The sequence below is a fragment of the Haliotis rufescens genome, unplaced genomic scaffold (assembly GCF_023055435.1).
Source record: "Haliotis rufescens isolate VD_foot unplaced genomic scaffold, xgHalRufe1.0.p SCAF_19, whole genome shotgun sequence".
NCBI classification, from domain to species: domain Eukaryota; kingdom Metazoa; phylum Mollusca; class Gastropoda; order Lepetellida; family Haliotidae; genus Haliotis; species Haliotis rufescens.
Window position 1 is genome coordinate 9785584 of NW_025963879.1, and position 21546 is coordinate 9807129.

Consider the following 21546-nt stretch of genomic DNA (forward strand, 5'->3'; position numbering starts at 1 on the left):
CCAAACATGTCGCACCATAACATGCGGTTGTAATGATTTAAAGAAGAAAGGAATATTGAAAGTATTTATCTGTGTGTTCACATCTATACTTAGTTCTCCCAATGTGATACTTCCCAACCCGCTTACACCACCTTAAGCTGTCCCAGCGCGACATCTGGCGTAACCCCGGCTGGTTAAGCAACGGCAGTCCCGCTACTTTCTTTTCACACGCCATTCAAACGTAACATCAAATGTCACTTACACTTGCTAGAAGGATAGCCATAATGAATTGATACAATCTAACTGTCAAGTCTATGTAAAGAATAATACCAATATCCCCGAGGCCCTCAAAACCCTTTGTTCTCACCGCAACCCCGAAGTCAAGCTGTGTCCGTTCAGTTGGAACCATTCAAACACATCTGGCAGCAAGCCAAAATCAGAAGTTCATAAACAAATCTACCTGTCGTTACCCATGTTTCGCCACCCAGGCAGTTATCCCCCTTCCTATTGTTATACCAACCATTATTATACATATACCAAATGGAACATTCACTGCCACTTATGCAGTTTGTTTGCCTGCAGTCACACAATTTTATTGCTGTGAAATAGTATTTGGTTTTCTCATTTAGTTTTGGAATGTGATCAGGTCTCAGGCGAATGAGACGTCGAACGGGGCTTAGAATCCGGACACTACCCGAGCGACATGTAGCGGCGGTAAATCAACGCAAGGACGCTGTTGGTTTAAGGCAGTGCACACAAGCAAAAAGAAAAGACGTAAGTTGAATGAATGCTGAGGACTTTCTATGTCATGTTAAGGTACTGTGTCAGCGTACACACACATATACCTTTATTAGTCGCCTGCAAGGCTGTCTAACAACCAGTTGCATATCATTAACGTCTATCCATCGAATACTAACTGGTTTGTTGAGACATATTTACTGAACAAATCTCGTCCATAAGGCTTCGTGACATCATGAAAGACTCTCGTAACTCCAGAATAGGTTTATATTTAGTACATGAAAGAATTAGCTACCTGTGGAGTGGTTAGTGGGGCCCTTCTCGTGGTTTATGATACGCTCGCATAATAAGCCACTGAAACGGACGTGGAAAGCAAAATTCGGTTCACGATTAGTTAGAAGGTAGTATGTTTTCATTCAAACTTTTGATTTGACAGTGTGAGGTTGACAAAGGAGTGAAATGTAATGCTCGATATTGTGCATATGCCGCCTTCGTTACTTGGTCATTTGGTCACACACAAAGAGCACCCCAGAAAGAGAACGTCCTATGTACTCTCCTTCGGATATTTCAAGGGGTTTATTGCTGTATCGTTAACATGTAATTGCCGTTTCGGTTAATAGGTTTGTCAATCAGAAAAAAACGACATAAAATTTGAAATTGTTGTCTTGTATGTGACAGCATCTGACACCCTGCATAGATCACGCCACTTGACACTCTGCATAGACCAAACCACTTGACTCACCTGCATAAATAACACCACTTGACATCCAGCATAGATCACAGCACTTGACACCCTGTTGAGATCACAGCACTTGACATCCTGCATAGATCACACCACTTGACACCCTGCATAGATCACAGCACTTCACTCCCTGCATAGATCACACCACCTCATTCCCTGCATAGATCACATCATCTGACACCGAGATCATACCACTTGACACCCTGCATAGATCCCAACACTCTGCATAGATCACTCCATCTGACACCCTGCATAGATCGCACCACGTTACACCATGCATAAATCACACCATCTGACACCGAGATCATACCACTTGACACCCTGCATAGATCCCAACACTTGACACCCTGCATAGATCACACCACCTGACTCCCTGCATACATCACACCACCTGACACCCTGCATAGATCACATCATCACACACTCTGCATAGATCCCATCACCCTGCATAGATCAATCCATCTGACACCCTGCATAGATCCCAACACTTGACACCCTGCATAGATCACACCACCTGACTCCCTGCATACATCACACCACCTGACACCCTGCATAGATCACATCATCACACACTCTGCATAGATCCCATCACCCTGCATAGGTTACACCATGCATAAATCACACCATCTGACACCGAGATCATACCACTTGACACCCTGCACAGATCCCAACACTCTGCATAGATCACACCACTTGACACCCTGTTTAGATCACACCGTCTGACACCATACATATGTAGCGGCTATAAAATATCCGAGTCCCGTGACCTTGACACCCTGCATAGATCACAACACTTGACATCCTGCATAGATCACACCACTTGACACCCTGCATAGATCACAGCACTTGACATCCTGCATAGATCACACCACTTGATACCCTGCATAGATCACACCAACTGACACACTGTATATATCACAACACTTGACACCCTGCACAGATCACAACACCCTGCATAGATCACAACACCCTGCATAGATCACAACACCCTGCATAGATCACACCACTTGACACCCTGCATAGATCACAACACCCTGCATAGATCACAACATCCTGCATAGATCACAACACCCTGCATAGATCACAACAACCTGCATAGATCACACCACTTGAAACCCTGCATAGATCACACCACTTGACATCCTGCATAGATCACAGCACTTGACAGCCTGTTCTAGATCACACCGCTTGACACCCTGCTTAGATCACACCACGTGACACACTACATAGATCACACCACTTGACACCCTGCATAGATCACACCATCTCACACCTTGCATAGATCACACCACCTGACTCCCTGCATAGATCAAACCACCTAACACCCAGCATAGATCACATCATCACACACTCTGCATAGATCACATCACCCTGCATAGATCAATCCATCTGACACCCTGCATAGATCACACCACGTGACTCCCTGCATAGATCACATCACTTGACAGCCTGTTCTAGATCCCACCGCTTGACACCGTGCTCAGATCACACCACGTGACACACTACATAGATCACACCACTTGACACCCTGCATAGATCACACCATCTCACACCTTGCATAGATCACACCACCTGACTCCCTGCATAGATCACACCACCTGACACCCTGCATAGATCACATCATCACACACTCTGCATAGATCCCATCACCCTGCATAGATCACTCCATCTGACACCCTGCATAGATCACACCACGTGACTCCCTGCATAGATCACATCACTTGACAGCCTGTTCTAGATCACACCGCTTGACACCGTGCTCAGATCACACCACGTGACACACTACATAGATCACACCACTTGACACCCTGCATAGATCACACCATCTCACACCTTGCATAGATCACACCACCTGACTCCCTGCATAGATCACACCACCTGACACCCTGCATAGATCACATCATCACACACTCTGCATAGATCCCATCACCCTGCATAGATCACACCACCTGACACCCTGCATAGATCACATCATCACACACTCTGCATAGATCCCATCACCCTGCATAGATCACTCCATCTGACACCCTGCATAGACACACCACGTGACTGCCTGCATAGATCGCACCACGTTACACCATGCATAAATCACACCATCTGACACCGAGATCATACCACTTGACACCCTGCATAGATCCCAACACTCTGCATAGATCACACCACTTGACTACCTTTTTAGATCACACCGTCTGACACCATACATATGTAGCGGCTATAAAATATCCGAGTCCCGTGACCTTGACACCCTGCAGAGATCACACCAACTGACACCTTGCATAGATCACACCACTTGACACTCTGCATAGACCACACCACTTGACACTCTGCATAGACCACACCACTTGACACTCTGCATAAATCACACCAACTGACACCTTGTTGAGATCACACCACTTGACACCCTGCATAGATCACAGCACTTGACACCCTGTTGAGATCACAGCACTTGACATCATGCATAGATCACACCACTTGACACTCTGCATAGACCACACCACTTATCACTCTGCATAGACCACACCACTTGACACACTGCATAGATCACACCAACTGACACCTTGTTGAGATCATAGCACTTGACATCCTGCATAGATCACACCACTTGACACCCTGTTGAGATCACAGCACTTGACATCCTGCATAGATCACACCACTTGACACCCTGCATAGATCACATCACTTGACACCCTGTTGAGATCACAGCACTTGACATCCTGCATAGATCACACCACTTGACACCCTGCATAGATCACACCACCTGACTCCCTTCATACATCACACCACCTGACACCCTGCATAGATCACATCATCACACACTCTGCATAGATCCCATCACCCTGCATAGTCACTCCATCTGACACCCTGCATAAATCACACCACCTGACTCCCTGCATAGATCGCACCACGTAACACCATCCATAAATCACACCATCTGACACCGAGATCATACCACTTGACACCCTGCACAGATCCCAACACTCTGCATAGATCACACCACTTGACACCCTGTTTAGATCACACCGTCTGACACCATACATATGTAGCGGCTATAAAATATCCGAGTCCCGTGACCTTGACACCCTGCAGAGATCACACCAACTGACACCTTGCATAGATCACACCACCTGACACCCTGCATAGATCACACCACTTGACATCCTGCATAGATCACACCACTTGACACCCTGTTGAGATCACAGCACTTGACATCCTGCATAGATCACACCACTTGACACCCTGCATAGATCACACCAACTGACACCATGTATATATCACAACACTTGACACCCTGCATAGATCACACCACTTGACACCCTGCATAGATCACACCACTTGACACCCTGCATAGATCACACCATCTCACACCTTGCATAGATCACACCACCTGACTCCCTGCATAGATCACACCACCTGACACCCTGCATAGATCCCAACACCCTGCAGAGATCACACCACTTGACACCCTGCATAGATCACACCACTTGACATCCTGCATAGATCACAGCACTTGACAGCCTGTTCTAGATCACACCGCTTGACACCCTGCTTAGATCACACCACGTGACACACTACATAGATCATATCACTTGACACCCTGCATAGATCACACCATCTCACACCTTGCATAGATCACACCACCTGACTCCCTGCATAGATCACACCACCTGACACCCTGCATAGATCCCAACACCCTGCAGAGATCACACCACTTGACACCCTGCATAGATCACACCACTTGACATCCTGCATAGATCACAGCACTTGACACCATGTTCTAGATCACACCGCTTGACAACCTGCTTAGATCACACCACGTGACACACTACATAGATCACACCACTTGACACCCTGCATAGATCACACCATCTCACACCTTGCATAGATCACACCACTTGACTCCCTGCATAGATCAAACCACCTAACACCCAGCATAGATCACATCATCACACACTCTGCATAGATCCCATCACCCTGCATAGATCACACCACTTGACACCCTGCATAGATCACACCACCTGACTCCCTGCATAGATCGCACCACGTTACACCATGCATAAATCACACCATCTGACACCGAGATCATACCACTTTACACCCTGCATAGATCCCAACACTCTGCATAGATCACACCACTTGACACCCTGTTTAGATCACACCGTCTGACACCATACATATGTAGCGGCTATAAAATATCCGAGTCCCGTGACCTTGACACCCTGCAGAGATCACACCAACTGACACCTTGCATAGATCACACCACTTGACACTCTGCATAGACCACACAACTTGACACTCTGCATAGACCACACCACTTGACACTCTGCATAAATCACACCAACTGACACCTTGTTGAGATCATAGCACTTGACATCCTGCATAGATCACACCACTTGACACCCTGCATAGATCATAACACTTGACACCCTGCACAGATCACAACATCCTGCATAGATCACAACACCCTGCATAGATCACACCACTTGACACCCTGCATAGATCACAACACCCTGCATAGATCACACCACTTGACACCCTGCACAGATCACAACACCCTGCATAGATCACAACACCCTGCATAGATCACAACACCCTGCATAGATCACACCACTTGACACCCTGCACAGATCACAACACCCTGCATAGATCACAACACCCTGCATAGATCACAACACTCTGCATAGATCACAACACTTGACACCCTGCACAGATCACAACACCATGCATAGATCACAACACCCTGCATAGATCACAACACCCTACATAGATCACATCACTTGACACCTTGCATAGATCACAACACCCTGCATAGATCACACCACTTGACACCCTGCATAGATCACAACACCCTGCATATATCACAACATTCTGTATAGACCACACCACTTGACACCCTGCATAGATCACAACACCCTGCATAGATCACACCGTCTGACACCATACATATGTAGCGGCTATAAAATATCCGAGTCCCGTGACCTTGACACCCTGCAGAGATCACACCAACTGACACCTTGCATAGATCACACCACTTGACACTCTGCATAGACCACACAACTTGACACTCTGCATAGATCACACCACTTGACACTCTGCATAAATCACACCAACTGACACCTTGTTGAGATCATAGCACTTGACATCCTGCATAGATCACACCACTTGACACCCTGCATAGATCACAACACTTGACACCCTGCATAGATCACAACACCCTGCATAGATCACACCATTTGACACCCTGCATAGATCACAACACCCTGCATAGATCACACCACTTGACACCCTGCATAGATCACAACACCCTGCATAGATCACAACACCCTGCATAGATCACAACACCCTGCATAGATCACACCACTTGACACCCTGCATAGATCACAACGCCCTGCATAGATCACAACATCCTGCATAGATCACAACACCCTGCATAGATCACAACACCCTGCATAGATCACACCACTTGACACCCTGCACAGATCACAACACCCTGCATAGATCACAACACCCTGCAGAGATCACAACACCCTGCAGAGATCACAACACTTGACACCCTGCACAGATCACAACACCATGCATAGATCACAACACCCTGCATAGATCACAACACCCTGCATAGATCACATCACTTGACACCTTGCATAGATCACAACACCCTGCATAGATCACAACACCCTGCATAGATCACACCACTTGACACCCTGCATAGATCACAACACCCTGCATAGATCACAACATTCTGTATAGACCACACCACTTGACACCCTGCATAGATCACAACACCCTGCATAGATCACAACACCCTGCATAGATCACAACACCCTGTATAGACCACACCACGTGACACCCTTAATAGATCACGGCAGTCGGGTAGCCTAGTGGTTAAAGCCTTGCATCATTATATTATGGTTCTGTTCTGATGTACAAAACCTTCCAAATGGCTTGCTGATTTTCTTCGGGGAATTAGTCAGAAAAGAGCCGGAGTCACAGGAGACTCATTACAATTTATTTACAAGAATAATGAACAATTTCTCAACTATGGTTGTGGATGCCGCAGAGAGTCGGTACAACCCTCTGGGCCATGGGCGAGAGGTCTGCTTGGTTTGAGCGCCAAACCCGAAACATTTTGCTTCTGTGTGTATCTAACAAAAAATAGCACAATAAAAAAGAATGTGATTGGTGTCGACACACAATGAATGGCTAGGCAGAGGGGAATACTTAGTCCTGTTGGACTGGCACTAATCTTGTTGACATATTTTCTGGGTGCTTGGAAAGAGATTATGGTATCACAATAGACGAGCTTGTATGGGGCTAATCCTTAATGAGTCTAAATTGAAGTATTTGCTGAATGCTTTTCTAATATAGGTGATGACAGATTTACTTAAATGAAATAGTTCAAGGCAATCTATAAAACTATGTAGACATAACTTTTGTCTTATTGAACAGTATGTCTGGTAGATGGGATCTTATTATCTTAAAAGCTATAACTGAAACTACTAATATTTTCTATCTGCATTTTTCCTCGATAAATATGTATTATTTGCTGTTCTATAATTATATGCAATTTTGTATACATGTTACGCCATGATAACTTATAAATGCATTTGTTGTGGATCTAATTATCATATGAAAACTTAGTAAAAATGTTATATCATGATAATTATAATCTCACCTCCAGACAGGTCTTCTTGTGTTAGCTTTGTAGTTTTTCGCCCAAATGCTTAAAACAAGGATATGTAAATATGTTATTTTAGGCTTGTAAGATTTGGAATTGTTAAGACTCAGTTTAATAAAATAACAAGTCCACGTGATATCAGCTATCTGCTGGTCGTTCAAGTGGCGTGACCTTATCCCGTCACACTATTCATGTTGGGGCCAGTCCCGGTAAGTGTTTCATCACAGGGCGGGTTGAGCGGTGTATAAATAACCACTCATATTTTTCGAAGTGCACACCTTTTCTGGTGAAAGTGTAATGCAGGGTTTCACTAACTTAACAGCAGCATCGTCTCAGTCCTGTCTGTTGATGAGATAAAAAGCACAATGGCTTGATGGATTTATTTGCATTATTCTCTGTTAGACATTACATGTTAGCTTAGCATTGTCTATCTTTGGCCTAACATAATATAGTTCATTGATTAAACACGTGATGTACATAGGAAATCTTCGAATGATGGCAAACATGTGGTAGTATTTTCCATGAACATGTTATGGTAGGTAAATATGTTACAATGTTACATGTGAAGGCTGTGTGTGTTGTGGAGAGACTGGAGTGTACATTGCTAAACTGCTCACAATAAGAATGAACGTGCAATTACATACAGGTATGTGTTTACAGACGTGTGAATGTTGTGTCGTCGGGTCAGATTCTACAGGTATCGCGGGGTATGCTGGACAATAACTCAGTATTACACATGTTGAGCAATAACTCAGTATTACACATGCTGGTCAATAACTCAGTATTACACATACTGGACAATAACTCAGTATTACACATGCTGGACAATAACTCAGTTTTACACATGCTGGTCAATAACTCAGTATTACACATGCTGGACAATAACTCAGTATTACACATGCTGAGCAATAACTCAGTATTACACATGCTGGACAATGACTCAGGATTACGCATGCTGGACAATAACTCAGTATTACACATGCTGGGCAATAACTCAGTATTACACATTCTGGACAATAACTCAGTATTACACATGCTGGACTATAGCTCAATGTAGCACATTCTCGACAATTAATCAGTATTACACATGCTGGACAATAGCTCAATGTAACACATTCTGGACAATAGCTCAGTATAACGCATACTGAACAATTACTCAGAATTACACATGCTGGACAATAGCGCAGTATAACACTTACTGGACAATAACTCAGTATTATACATACTGGACAATAACTCAGTATTATACATACTGGACAATAACTCAGTATTACACATGCTAGGCAATAACTCAGTATTACACATGCTGGACAATAGCTCATGATCAGTATTACACATGCTGGTCAATAACTCAGTATAACGCATACTGAACAATAACTCAGAATTACACATACTGGACAATACCTCAGTATTATACATACTGGACAATAACACAGTATTACACATGCTAGGCAATAACTCAGTATAACGCATACTGAACAATAACTCAGAATTACACATGCTGGACAATAGCTCAGTATTGCACATGTTGGACAATAACTCAGTATAACACATACTGGACAATACCTCAGTATTATACATACTCGACAATAACACAGTATTACACATGCTAGGCAATAACTCAGTATTACACATGTTTGACAATAGCTCAGTGTAACACATTCTGGACAATAACTCAGTATTACACATGCTGGGCAATAACTCAGTATTACACATACTTGACAATAGCTCAGTGTAACACATGCTGGACAATAACTCAGTATTACACATACTGGACAATAACTCAGTATTACACATGTTTGACAATAGCTCAGTGTAACACATTCTGGACAATAACTCAGTATTACACATGCTGGGCAATAACTCAGTATTACACATACTGAACAATAACTCAGTATTAGCTCAATGTAACACATGATGAATAATGAATCCCAATTATTTGGCAATACCTGCGTAATAACTCAGTCTCATGAGCTGAAACGTAGGAACACAAATGCTGAAAAATTATTCAGTATCATACATGCATAGCAATTATTCAGTATCACACATACTTGGCAATAATTCAGTATCATACTGGGTGGGCAACAATTCTCCATCATACAGGTTGGGAAACAATTAAGTGTCAGTATCATACATGCTGAGAAACAATTCAGTATCATACATATTGGGTAATTATTCCGTATCATACATGTTGAGCAATTATTCAGTTATATACATGTTGGGCATTATTCAGTATCATACACGTTGGGCAATTATTCAGTATCATACCCGTTGGGCAATTATTCAGTATCATACACGTTGGGCAATTATTCAGTATCATACACGTTGGACAATTATTCAGTACCTTACATGTTGGGCAATTATTCAGTATCATACATGTTGGGCAATTATTCCGTATCATACATGTTGGGCAATTATTCCGTACCATACATGTTGGGCAATTATTCCGTATCATACATGTTGGGCAATTATTCCGTATCATACACGTTGGGCAATTATTCAGTATCATACATGTTGGGCAATTATTCCGTATCATACACGTTGGGCACTTATTCAGTATCATACATGTTAGGCAATTATTCAGTATCATACATGTTGGGCAATTATTCAGTATCATACATGTTGGGCAATTATTCCGTATCATACACGTTGGGCAATTATTCCGTATCATACACGTTGGGCAATTATTCAGTATCATACACGTTGGGCAATTATTCATTTATATACATGTTGGGCATTATTCAGTATCATACACGTTGGGCAATTATTCATTTATATACATGTTGGGCAATTATTCAGTATCATACCCGTTGGGCAATTATTCAGTACCATACATGTTGGGCAATTATTCAGTATCATACATATTGGGCAATTATTCAGTATCATACATGTTGGGCAATTATTCAGTACCATACATGTTGGGCAAATATTCAGTATCATACATGTTGGGCAATTATTCAGTACCATACATGTTGGGCAATTATTTAGCATCATGTTGAGCAATATTTCAATTGTTAGAAAAAAATGTATTTATATATCAAAATGAAGGGTAAATGTGTAGATCTATATATATATGGGGATTTTAATGCTCGCATTGGAACAAAAACTGATTAAATCGAGGGAGTTGACATTGGGTGAACGGGGTGGGTAGGATAATTGCCCTCAAATATAATTATCGTGGCAATCTTTTTCTTGACTATCTTACTGAGCGCAGCATGTGTGTGCTGAACGGTTGTGTTTGGCAAGCAGGACTATACCTACGCCAAGAATGGCTGCTGAGTCGTTGATTATATTGTTACTGCCCATAAAGAGTTATCTCGCTTTTCGAACTTTAACGTACTAAAGATGTCAACATGTATCTATGGTGCAAACGTTCCAGATGTTGTTCCGGATCATTCAGGTCTGAGGTGAGGTGAGGTGAAATGGGGTTTAACGTCGCGTCCAAGATTATTGCACTTATATAGCGACGTGCATGTACGTGTGTGTGTTTGTATGGCTGCTTGTACTAGTCCGGACTGATGCCGATTTATAGTGCTAGCTCACTGAGATACCATGCCGCAGATTAATATGAATACTCAGACACAGTATACTGGCTCCGAGCCGACCAGTCCTTGTTTTAGCCCCTTAATGCCGAGGGACAGACAGGGTAACAACAAGTACGATCTTTAAACGTCTTTTGGTATGACGCTGCAGGGATCGAACCCCGGACCTTCCGCTCTCCGGGCGGACGCTCTACCACTAGACCACGGAGGCGGTCTCTAGGTCTGATGTGTGACATTCGGGTGTCTTGTGCCTATCATGAATGTAATAAGCCTGCTGAGGATAAGACTTCACCTCACCAGTTCATTGGCCTTACCGGCTGTATAACTTTCCAAATGAGTTTTTATCAAGTGAAGAATTTTTAATAATGACAAACAAAACTGTTAATAACATTGAATTCCACCTGTCTGGTCAACATGATATTAATGCTGCATATGATGAATTTTTGTCATGTATGCATATGTAATTAGATAAGGTAGGTAGTTTGCCAGACAAACCTAGAACTTCCAGTGGTAAGACATTTTATAAGCCTCATTGGAGTGATGCACTTCAGTCTCTTTGGGTGTGAACGAAAGTAGTTAAAATATAAGTCTCCTTTCGCACTGGAACAAAAGTATGTTTTTGAAAGAAAGTCTTTTGATAAGCTGTTGAGAAAGTCAAAATTCTCTTATCAGCTGCAGGAACTAACGCCTATACGACAAATACCAGCATAAAGATTCTCTTGAGTGTTTGAAAATTTGGTATTACCAAAGATCGACGTGGTTCTATACGATGGGAGGTAATTAAGAATGGTGTGGTTGTAACTGACAAGGATGTTGTTCTGGAGAAATGGCAATCAGACTATTGTTCACTGTACAATACCGTCCCTGCTGGTTGTTTGATTGACAATTTCTAGAGAATATTACGGAAGATGTTAATAATGTTTCTGTCAATTCCGATACTGATGACATCAGTAGTCTTCATGCACCGATAACCCGCGAGGAAGTATTGAATGATATCAACCGTGTTAAACGCGGTAAAACATCTAGTATAGATCGTATTCCTGCTGAAGCTCTAAAAAAACAATTCTTGAGTTGCTTTATTATTCAACAGTTTTACATATTGTCTTGATAATAACATCTTTCCTGAAGAGTGGCGTGATGTGTAATATCGCCTGTCAGAAATGATGATCTTGGTAATCGTGTTATATCATTGATATCTATTCCATGTAAACTATATTATGATTTATTGAATCTCCGTTTTACCTATTGGCTTGACTCTAATTCGATATTGGCTGAAGAACAGAATGGCTTTCGCGCTGAACGAAGCACTACTGAGCATATATACCAGTATATACACTCTATTCCGTTATCAATAACAGGAAATTAATAAAACATCCCACTTTTGTTTGTTATTTTGGTGCTATAAAGGCATTTGACCGAGTAAATCGAAACTGTCTCTGGTATAAATTGTTGAAACTAGGTATAACTGGTAAAAAATCAAAAGAAAAATCAATGAATGGAAGTCATGTGTATTTGTCAATAGTCGTCTGACTGATATGTTCCCAGTATCTAGCGGAGTCAGGCAAGGTTGCGTCTGGTCTCCGACATTCTGTATTCAACAATGATTAGCGCAAGAAATTAACCATCTGCAGTGTGGCGTAGATACTGACAGTAACATGCTGAGTTTATTGTTACATGTTGATGATATTGCTCCCATAGCAGCGGATGAGCGCTCGTTAATGTTAGCTTGTGTTGCGGATTGGTGTAAACCTTGGAGATTGCACATTAATTAAAAAAAGACAAACATTGTTCATTACAGACCGTTAAATATATCCAGAACAGATTTACCTTCTCTTGTGGTGATGATTCCGTTGACATTGCACCTTGCTATAAATGTCTAGGAACATGGCTGCAGGATCATCTTGATCTGAATTATACAGCCAAAGAAATAGTTAAATCTGCTGGAAGAGCTCTCGGTGCGATAATTAGTCAAGTTAAGGCTTTGGCGGAATGCCGTTTGATGTTTTCAACACGATGTACAATAACCTGGTTCAACCTGTTTTGTGGTACGGTTCTGCCATATAGGGGAATCAAGAGTTTAGCTGTATTAACACGTTTCAAAAAAGAGCTTGGCGGGTTTTTTTTGGTGTGAGCCTGAAAACTCATAGCTTCACAATGCGGGGCGAGATGGCATGGATGTTGCCGATCACAGATCACAAAGCAGAGAATTGATATTGTTCGTTTCTGGATAAAGTTGAAAAAGGCTTCTCCTGATCGATTTATCTAAATTATGGTCCATTCAGTTTAGAAAGTCTTGGGACAACACTGTGTAGAAACTGTTTCATAGTTTGCAGTCATCTTTTCCTTATGTTAATAATATCTCTTCCAGAGTAATAAGGAAAGATTAATTGTTATTGATTATGAAATATGTTACAGTGCTCTTTGAGATGATTCTGGGCAATGCAATGGTAAAAAACTAAGGACATTCCGGTTGTTTAAAGATAGCCTCTGTACTTCATACTATGTACGTGATATTTGGAATTGTTCGGTCTCTTTGATGTACTCTAACCAAGTTGCCAAGTTGTCGTGAACCCTATGTTTAAGCGGAGGAAATGTCATCCCTCTCAATAGTTCTACACTATAAATTCTCTTAGTTGAATTAAATTGATAAGGTTGATGTGATATGTTTGTGACATGTTTGTATCTGCAAATATTTTTAACCACTATTTTTAATATGTATTTATATTTAAGCACGTTGAGTGCTCTTATTTTATCATCAAGTTAATATTGAGTCTCATAGACCTTTTAGGCCCGGATGGTATATTATGCTTCTGTGATAATTGTTTTAATTCCAGTGTATCATATGCCGTGTGGCACATTAATCCTACCCTACCCTACCCTACCCTACCCTACCCTACCCTACCCTACCCTACCCTACCCTATCCTATTCCAAACATTTTAAAACCTCCGTGCCACAGCAGCAACACAGTTGTTCGAGGTTGGCGTTGGTGCCCAAGGAATATTATGTCTGTCTTTGGACACAGGAATGAACAATACTTGAATAGTTCCATAACATGTACACCTGTTGCTCCGAGTAGGGAATTTAGCAACATTACCCGTGAAGATCCGCGTTAGAATAGGTCTTCAGCAACCGTGCGGCAACCGGGGGACAATTCGCTGTGCAGAGTTGCGTCCCTTGGGCACCCCAGAAACCTGTGATTGTGGGTTCGAATTCCGGTTCGCCCCGTATATGTTTCTGGGTTTATCAGCACCATACCCGTGCTTTTGGGTTTCACCGAAGTGGTAAACGTCTGAGACCTGCATCACTTTGGGCTTTACTCACACATAAAGATGACACGCCGCGATGTAATTGGAATACTGTTAAAAGCGGCGTTAAAACCAAACTCACTCACTCACTCTTCAGCAACCAATGCTTGCCGTACAAAGCGATTGTGCTTGTCGTAAGAGACGACTATGGGGATTGGGTATTCAGACTCGCTGACGTGGTTGATGTATGTCATCTTATCCCGATGATTGCGTGGATTGATGCCCATGATGTCAATCACTGGATTGTCTGGTCGAGACTCGATTATTTACAGACCGCCGTCAAAGAGTTGGATCTTTGCTGAGTGCGGCATTAAACAATAAACAAACAAACAAACAAACAAACATTTAGCAATGTACTTCAGTCAAACAAAACGACCGACCGCTGTTTCTCTTCCTCCTTTATGTTCTCCAACCGGACGTAATTTCACACCCCAAGCCGCCGTTTCACGTCGGTTACGTTATCATATAGCGCAACCAACTCGGTGGACACTCCATTTCATGGCTTGCAGTTACTGCTGTCTGCTAACATTAGTGATGGAGACAAAGTTTTAATGGATAATCACAAACTGAACGTATAGTAAATGTGATTTATTTTACCATTAACTATCCATTTTATTGGCGTTTTCTCACGTTTAAAACATTAAGGGTGCAGGAAATCAGGTGGATTAGTTCGTCAGTTAGCCCTGTTCGTCGATTTTCAATTTTCGGCACCACTCATTAAAGTAATCTTAAACCCATCGCCATGAAACATAAAGTTAGTTAAAGTAATAAAGTTTTCAGTATCCCCATCTGTAGTGTAATAAAGTGTAGTTTCAAAAACTTTAATACACATCTTTATTTCTTTATTCCATGACAAATAACTATTGTAATACATACACTTATATTGTATTCTACACATATGTCGCTAATGTTGGCACATTCTGTACTGTATTCTGTCCAATATTTGCTTTGTCTCGGGATTGGAAAGTTAAAATAATGACAGGCTATTAATTAGGGATTGGTCTTATTTCAAAAGATCCATTTACAATAGTTATTAGTCATTTGATGCATTTATCACTGCCATCAATGTCAAGCTTGACTGATCTGCATACAGTTTGCATTTGGTTTCCATTCAGGAGTACGTTGTAATTCATAAAACAGAGGATGTGTCCTGAATGCCCAGTATCATGTCGGCCTGACAATTACTGCGGCAGTCTGGAAGATTTCCCTCAAGCATATGTCACATTGGACACTCACGTCAATCGTCGCTTTGAATGATGGTCATTAGTCACACAATGTTAATATGTAGGATGGGAAGGCATTTCTAAAGCTGGCCTATTCGACAGCAACTCAGGGTGGTACATGTATCACAGGTAAACACTCAGTTGGTGGAACGTTGTCCTGAAGGTGGTCAGCGGGAGATGGCAGACTCTCGTACTGTCCACACGTCACTACAGTGTCACTAGCCCTGTAACGTTGACCACGCGTCACTACAGTATAATTAGCCCTGTAACGTTGACCACACGTCACTACAGTGTCACTAGCCCTGTAACGTTGACCACACGTCACTACAGTGTCACCAGCCCATTAACGTTGACCACACGTCACTTCAGTGTCACTAGCCCTGTAACGTTGACAACACGTCACTACAGTGTCACTAGCCCTGTAACGTTGGCCACACGTCACTACAGTGTCACTAGCCCTGTAACGTTGACCACACGTCACTACAGTGTAATTTGCCCTGTTGCGTTGACCACACGTCACTACAGTGTCACTAGCCCATTAACATTGACCACACGTCACTACAGTGTCAATAGCCCATTAACATTGACCACACGTCACTACAGTGTCACCAGCCCTGTAACGTTGACCACACGTCACTTCAGTGTCACTAGCCCTGTAACGTTGACCACACGTCACTACAGTATAATTAGCCCTGTAACGTTGACCACACGTCACTACAGTGTCACTAGCCCTGTACCATTGACCACACGTCACTACGGTATAGTTAGCCCTGTAACGTTGACCACACGTCACTACGGTGTAATTTGCCTGTAACGTTGACCACACGTGACTACAGTGTAATTTGCCCTGTAACGTTGACCACACGTCACTACAGTATAATTAGCCCTGTAACGTTAACCACACGTCACTTCAGTGTCACTAGCCCTGTAACGTTGAAAACACGTCGCTGCAGTGTCACTAACCCTGTAACGTTGACCACACGTCACTACAGTGTAATTTGCCCTGTAACGTTGACCACGCGTCACTACAGTGTCACTAGCCCTGTAACGTTGACCACACGTCACTACAGTGTCACTAGCCCTGTAACGTTGACCACACGTCACTACAGTGTCACTAGCCCATTAACGTTGACCACACGTCACTACAATGTCACTAGCCCTGTAACGTTGACCACACGTCACTACAGTGTCACTAGCCAATTTACGTTGACCACACGTCACTGCAGTGTCACTAGCCCTGTAACGTTGACCACACGTCACTACAGTGTCACTAGCCCATTAACGTTGACCACACGTCACTACAGTGTCACTAGCCCATTTACGTTGACCACACGTCACTACAGTGTCACTAGCCCTGTAACGTTGACGACACGTCACTACAATGTTATTTGCCCTTTAACGTTGACCACGCGTCACTACAGTATAATTAGCCCTGTAACGTTGACAACACGTCACTACAGTGTCACTAGCCCTGTAACGTTGACCACACATCACTACAGTGTCAATAGCCCATTAACATTGACCACACGTCACTGCAGTGTCACAAGACCATTAACGTTGACCACACGTCACTACAGTGTCACAAGACCATTAACGTTGACCACACGTCACTACAGTGTCACAAGACCATTAACGTTGACCACACGTCACTACAGTGTCACTAGCCCTGTAACGTTGACCACACGTCACTACAGTGTCACTAGCCCTGTAACGTTGACCACACGTCACTTAAGTGTCACTAGCCCTGTAACGTTGACCACACGTCACTACAATGTCATTAGCCCTGTAACGTTGACCACACGTCACTACAGTGTCACTAGCCCTGTAGCGTTGACCACGCGTCACTACAGTGTCACCAGCCCTGTAGCGTTGACCACACGTCACTACAGTGTCACCAGCCCATTAACGTTGACCACACGTCACTACAATGTCATTAGCCCTGTAACGTTGACCAAACGTCACTACAGTGTCACTAGCCCTGTAACGTTGACCACACGTCACTACAGTGTAATTTGCCCTGTAACGTTGACCACACGTCACTACATTGTCACTAGCCCTGTAACGTTGACCACACGTCACTACAGTGTCACTAGCCCTGTAACGTTGACCACACGTCACTACAGTGTCACTAGCCCTGTAGCGTTGACCACACGTCACTACAGTGTCACTAGCCCTGTAACGTTCACCACACGTCACTACAGTGTCACTAGCCCATTAACATTGACCACACGTCACTTCAGTGTCACTAGCCCTGTAACGTTGACCACACGTCACTACAGTGTCACTAATCCTGTAACGTTGACCACACGTCACTACAGTGTCACTAGCCCTGTAGCGTTGACCACACGTCACTACAGTGTCACTAGCCCTGTAACGTTGACCACACGTCACTACAGTGTCACTAGCCCTGTAGCGTTGACCACACTGATGGATATCGCGGTCGAGTCAGATGCAGTGTATTTCACACAGGATGATCCATCGTGTACGATATGATCCCCGGCTCTGTATGTTCAGGATTACTGTGGCTCTGTTGTCTGGAGTACGGAACGCCAAGAACATGTGGACTGTTTACGTACATCACAAGAGATTTCTCATCGTCCAGCAATCAGTCGCTTAAGTGACAAAAGTATTGTATGACATTTCTTAATCACGCGTGAAACATCAAAGGTACAGTTGCCCTACCGTGCAGGCTGGCGATGAGGGGGATATACCACGCGAATTGTCGATGTATTGGAGTAAAACGGAGACGGTATAACTAGCCTATCCTCTGACACAGAAGGATTGATTGTATGAAATAATTGCCCAAGAGCAGATAAGAAGTGCACTTATCTTACGTACCCACGATAGCATGGGGTAGTAGGATAGAATATGTCATTTCAACACTATAACCGACAATACAATATCGATACTCTTCTAACGTATAAGTATATTTTTCGGGCTTTATAGATTACCAGAGATAGACGACATCTAACACTCTTTAATGTTTTTAGTTTTGAATTTTTCCATTTTCCCTGTGTTTTCAGTCTGGAGAATGTCGTCCATACTAAGCTGCTTCTGTGTGCAACGTCGACGCACCTTCGTCACGCGCAAGAGGAATAGCTGTAAGAAAATTCTGACCAGGAAGTCCGACTGGAGCGACGTGAGCAGCGACCTCTACACGCCACACAGCTCGGACTCGATACCCCGGGGCCAGGACGAGGACGGTCAGATACTCGCCAGATTGTTGGAAAATCAACACTCGCCACGACGCCGGCATGTGAGTGACATATTCCGCCACGAACCTCCCGCGACGACAACAACGCCAATCCCGAACCGCAGCGTCTTCAACGGCGGGGCAGAGGACAATATGTGCGGCTATGTTCCAAAAGCTGTGGGTGAGATGTCAGCCTCTACGGCTTTGACTGGTGCCAAATTCGATGACTTCTTTTCTGACTGTCGCCTGTATCCAGCATTAGGAAAGTTTGCCAAATCCACAGACTTAAGTGACCAGTCTGCCAGTTATTATACGTTAGACAGAAGTGAAGACAAGTCATCACTTGTCACGCTGGGCACTGCTAACGTGTACACGACCACACCTACACACGTACAGATCGAAATTGGGAGAGTTGAAACGCAGTTTGATGATGTCATCAGAGGTAGTATGTCGTCAGCGTCTCCCTCTCCTGTTCCGTCACAGGCCGATAACCTTGAAAACCCACAGCAATCATATGTGTTGGAAATCGGTACCCCAACCAGATATATGGGTTCTTATGCAAAAGATCTGGAGAACATGTTTGCGTGTGACGGTGATATTTTGTACTAATGCTTCTCCACATGTCGTTCGGCTACAGTCAGGTGAATTCAAACCTAATATTCTTCGTAGGAGTACATCTCGATTTGAATATGAACTTTATTGACGACCCTTCACGCTTAGACATTTGATTGAATTACTGCGTGTATCTAGTCAGCTAGGCGTCGAGATGTGACAGCACATTGTCTTCCGGATTAAAATGCGGCTGTCCACACGGGTTCTGGTGGTCAGGCTCGCTGATTTGGTTGATACATGTCATCGTATCTCAATTGCGTGGATCGATTTTCACAATATCAATCACTGGATTGTCTGGTCCAGACTCGATTATTTACAGACGTCCGTCACATAGCTGGAATATTGTTGAGTGCGGCGTTAAACAACAAACAAACATAACAAAAATCTCGATGAAGATCCTATAAACAGTACCAGTGACATAACAAATCCACGTGAAGTATGGATATAGTCTATACTGTGTTGGATGACGGTTTTCGGGAGCAATTGTAAATATTGTGTCCTCATAATTATAAATTTTGAGGTACTCTTCGCCCGGTGGGACATATATTTCACTTATATGTGTTTACTTTAATAATTATCTTGTCACATTGTAAGTCTTTATTCGTTAAGTTTCTCACTACGACATTTGTGTATCGCATGTCTGTCACTGACACAAGAGTCAGCAGAATAATACGTCATCTGGACAGTTCTTCAAAGACAAAAGGAATGCAGACAAAATACCAGACAATAATAATAATAATGCTTACAATGTATTACAGTGTGTTTGTACAAAAAGAACGAAGTATACGCTGTTAGTAACTTCGTCTGCGAAAACTTCATGCCAATCGAGGCAAAGAACCTTCACGTCCAGGTATGTCGCAGTTTGCAGTCATTCTGTACGTGACTTTTCTAATAACTTAACTACGTGGTATGGAAATGACTGGAAGCGATCATCTATACCGGGATCATTTGATATGCTTGGGTGCATACACACAATATTAAATACAAATAAACATTATTATTTTGTAAACATGTGTCATTTGCCGTTTAAGCAGCCGGCGTGTGTTGCCATATAGTGAGATACCACAGAATCCAGTCCCATCTGGGGATACAGTGTGATATTACAAACTGATACCTATGGAATACTGTAAGGGACATTCTCGCGATCTCGCATTCTCGCATAAAATCTCGCAATCTCGCAATCTCGTCTTGTCAAATTAGGCCACAAAAACACGAAATCGTGAGAACGCGAGAATGCGACATTTCATTTTCTAGCGATCTCGCGATCTCGTGTTCTCGCGTTTTAGACGCTGTCCGTGCGCATGCGTAATATCATAAGATCAAGGCGCATGCGCATGTTAGTAGTCCTTTGGTCATGCTTCTTTCATTCTCTTCATTCTCCAAGTAGCATTTAGCAAAATTATGACTTGAGCTTGAAAATGCCATGTAATTTACAAACACAAAGTCCTATGTGGAATATAGTTGGGTCGTCTCCCGTCGTGACACTTTCCTGTGTACTTTATATTAAAACCCTCAACATGCTCAATATAATTTAACAA

General features: G+C 43.0%; 1 protein-coding gene across 2 annotated transcripts; it reads left to right on the forward strand.

Annotated features, from left to right (window-relative positions):
* The first annotated feature begins 502 nt into the window (after positions 1-502).
* On the forward strand, positions 503-20760 carry LOC124113333. Of its 2 annotated transcripts, none has more exons than XM_046473613.2 (2): positions 503-753; positions 19227-20760. In XM_046473613.2, exon 2 carries the CDS (start codon positions 19235-19237, stop codon positions 20003-20005), a length of 771 nt encoding a protein of 256 aa, XP_046329569.1. In that variant the 5' UTR covers positions 503-753; positions 19227-19234; the 3' UTR covers positions 20006-20760. The 2 variants fall into 2 exon arrangements, with proteins under 2 accessions (XP_046329569.1, XP_046329570.1); XM_046473614.2 differs by having other exon boundaries at positions 739-795.
* Positions 20761-21546: the final 786 nt, after the last annotated feature.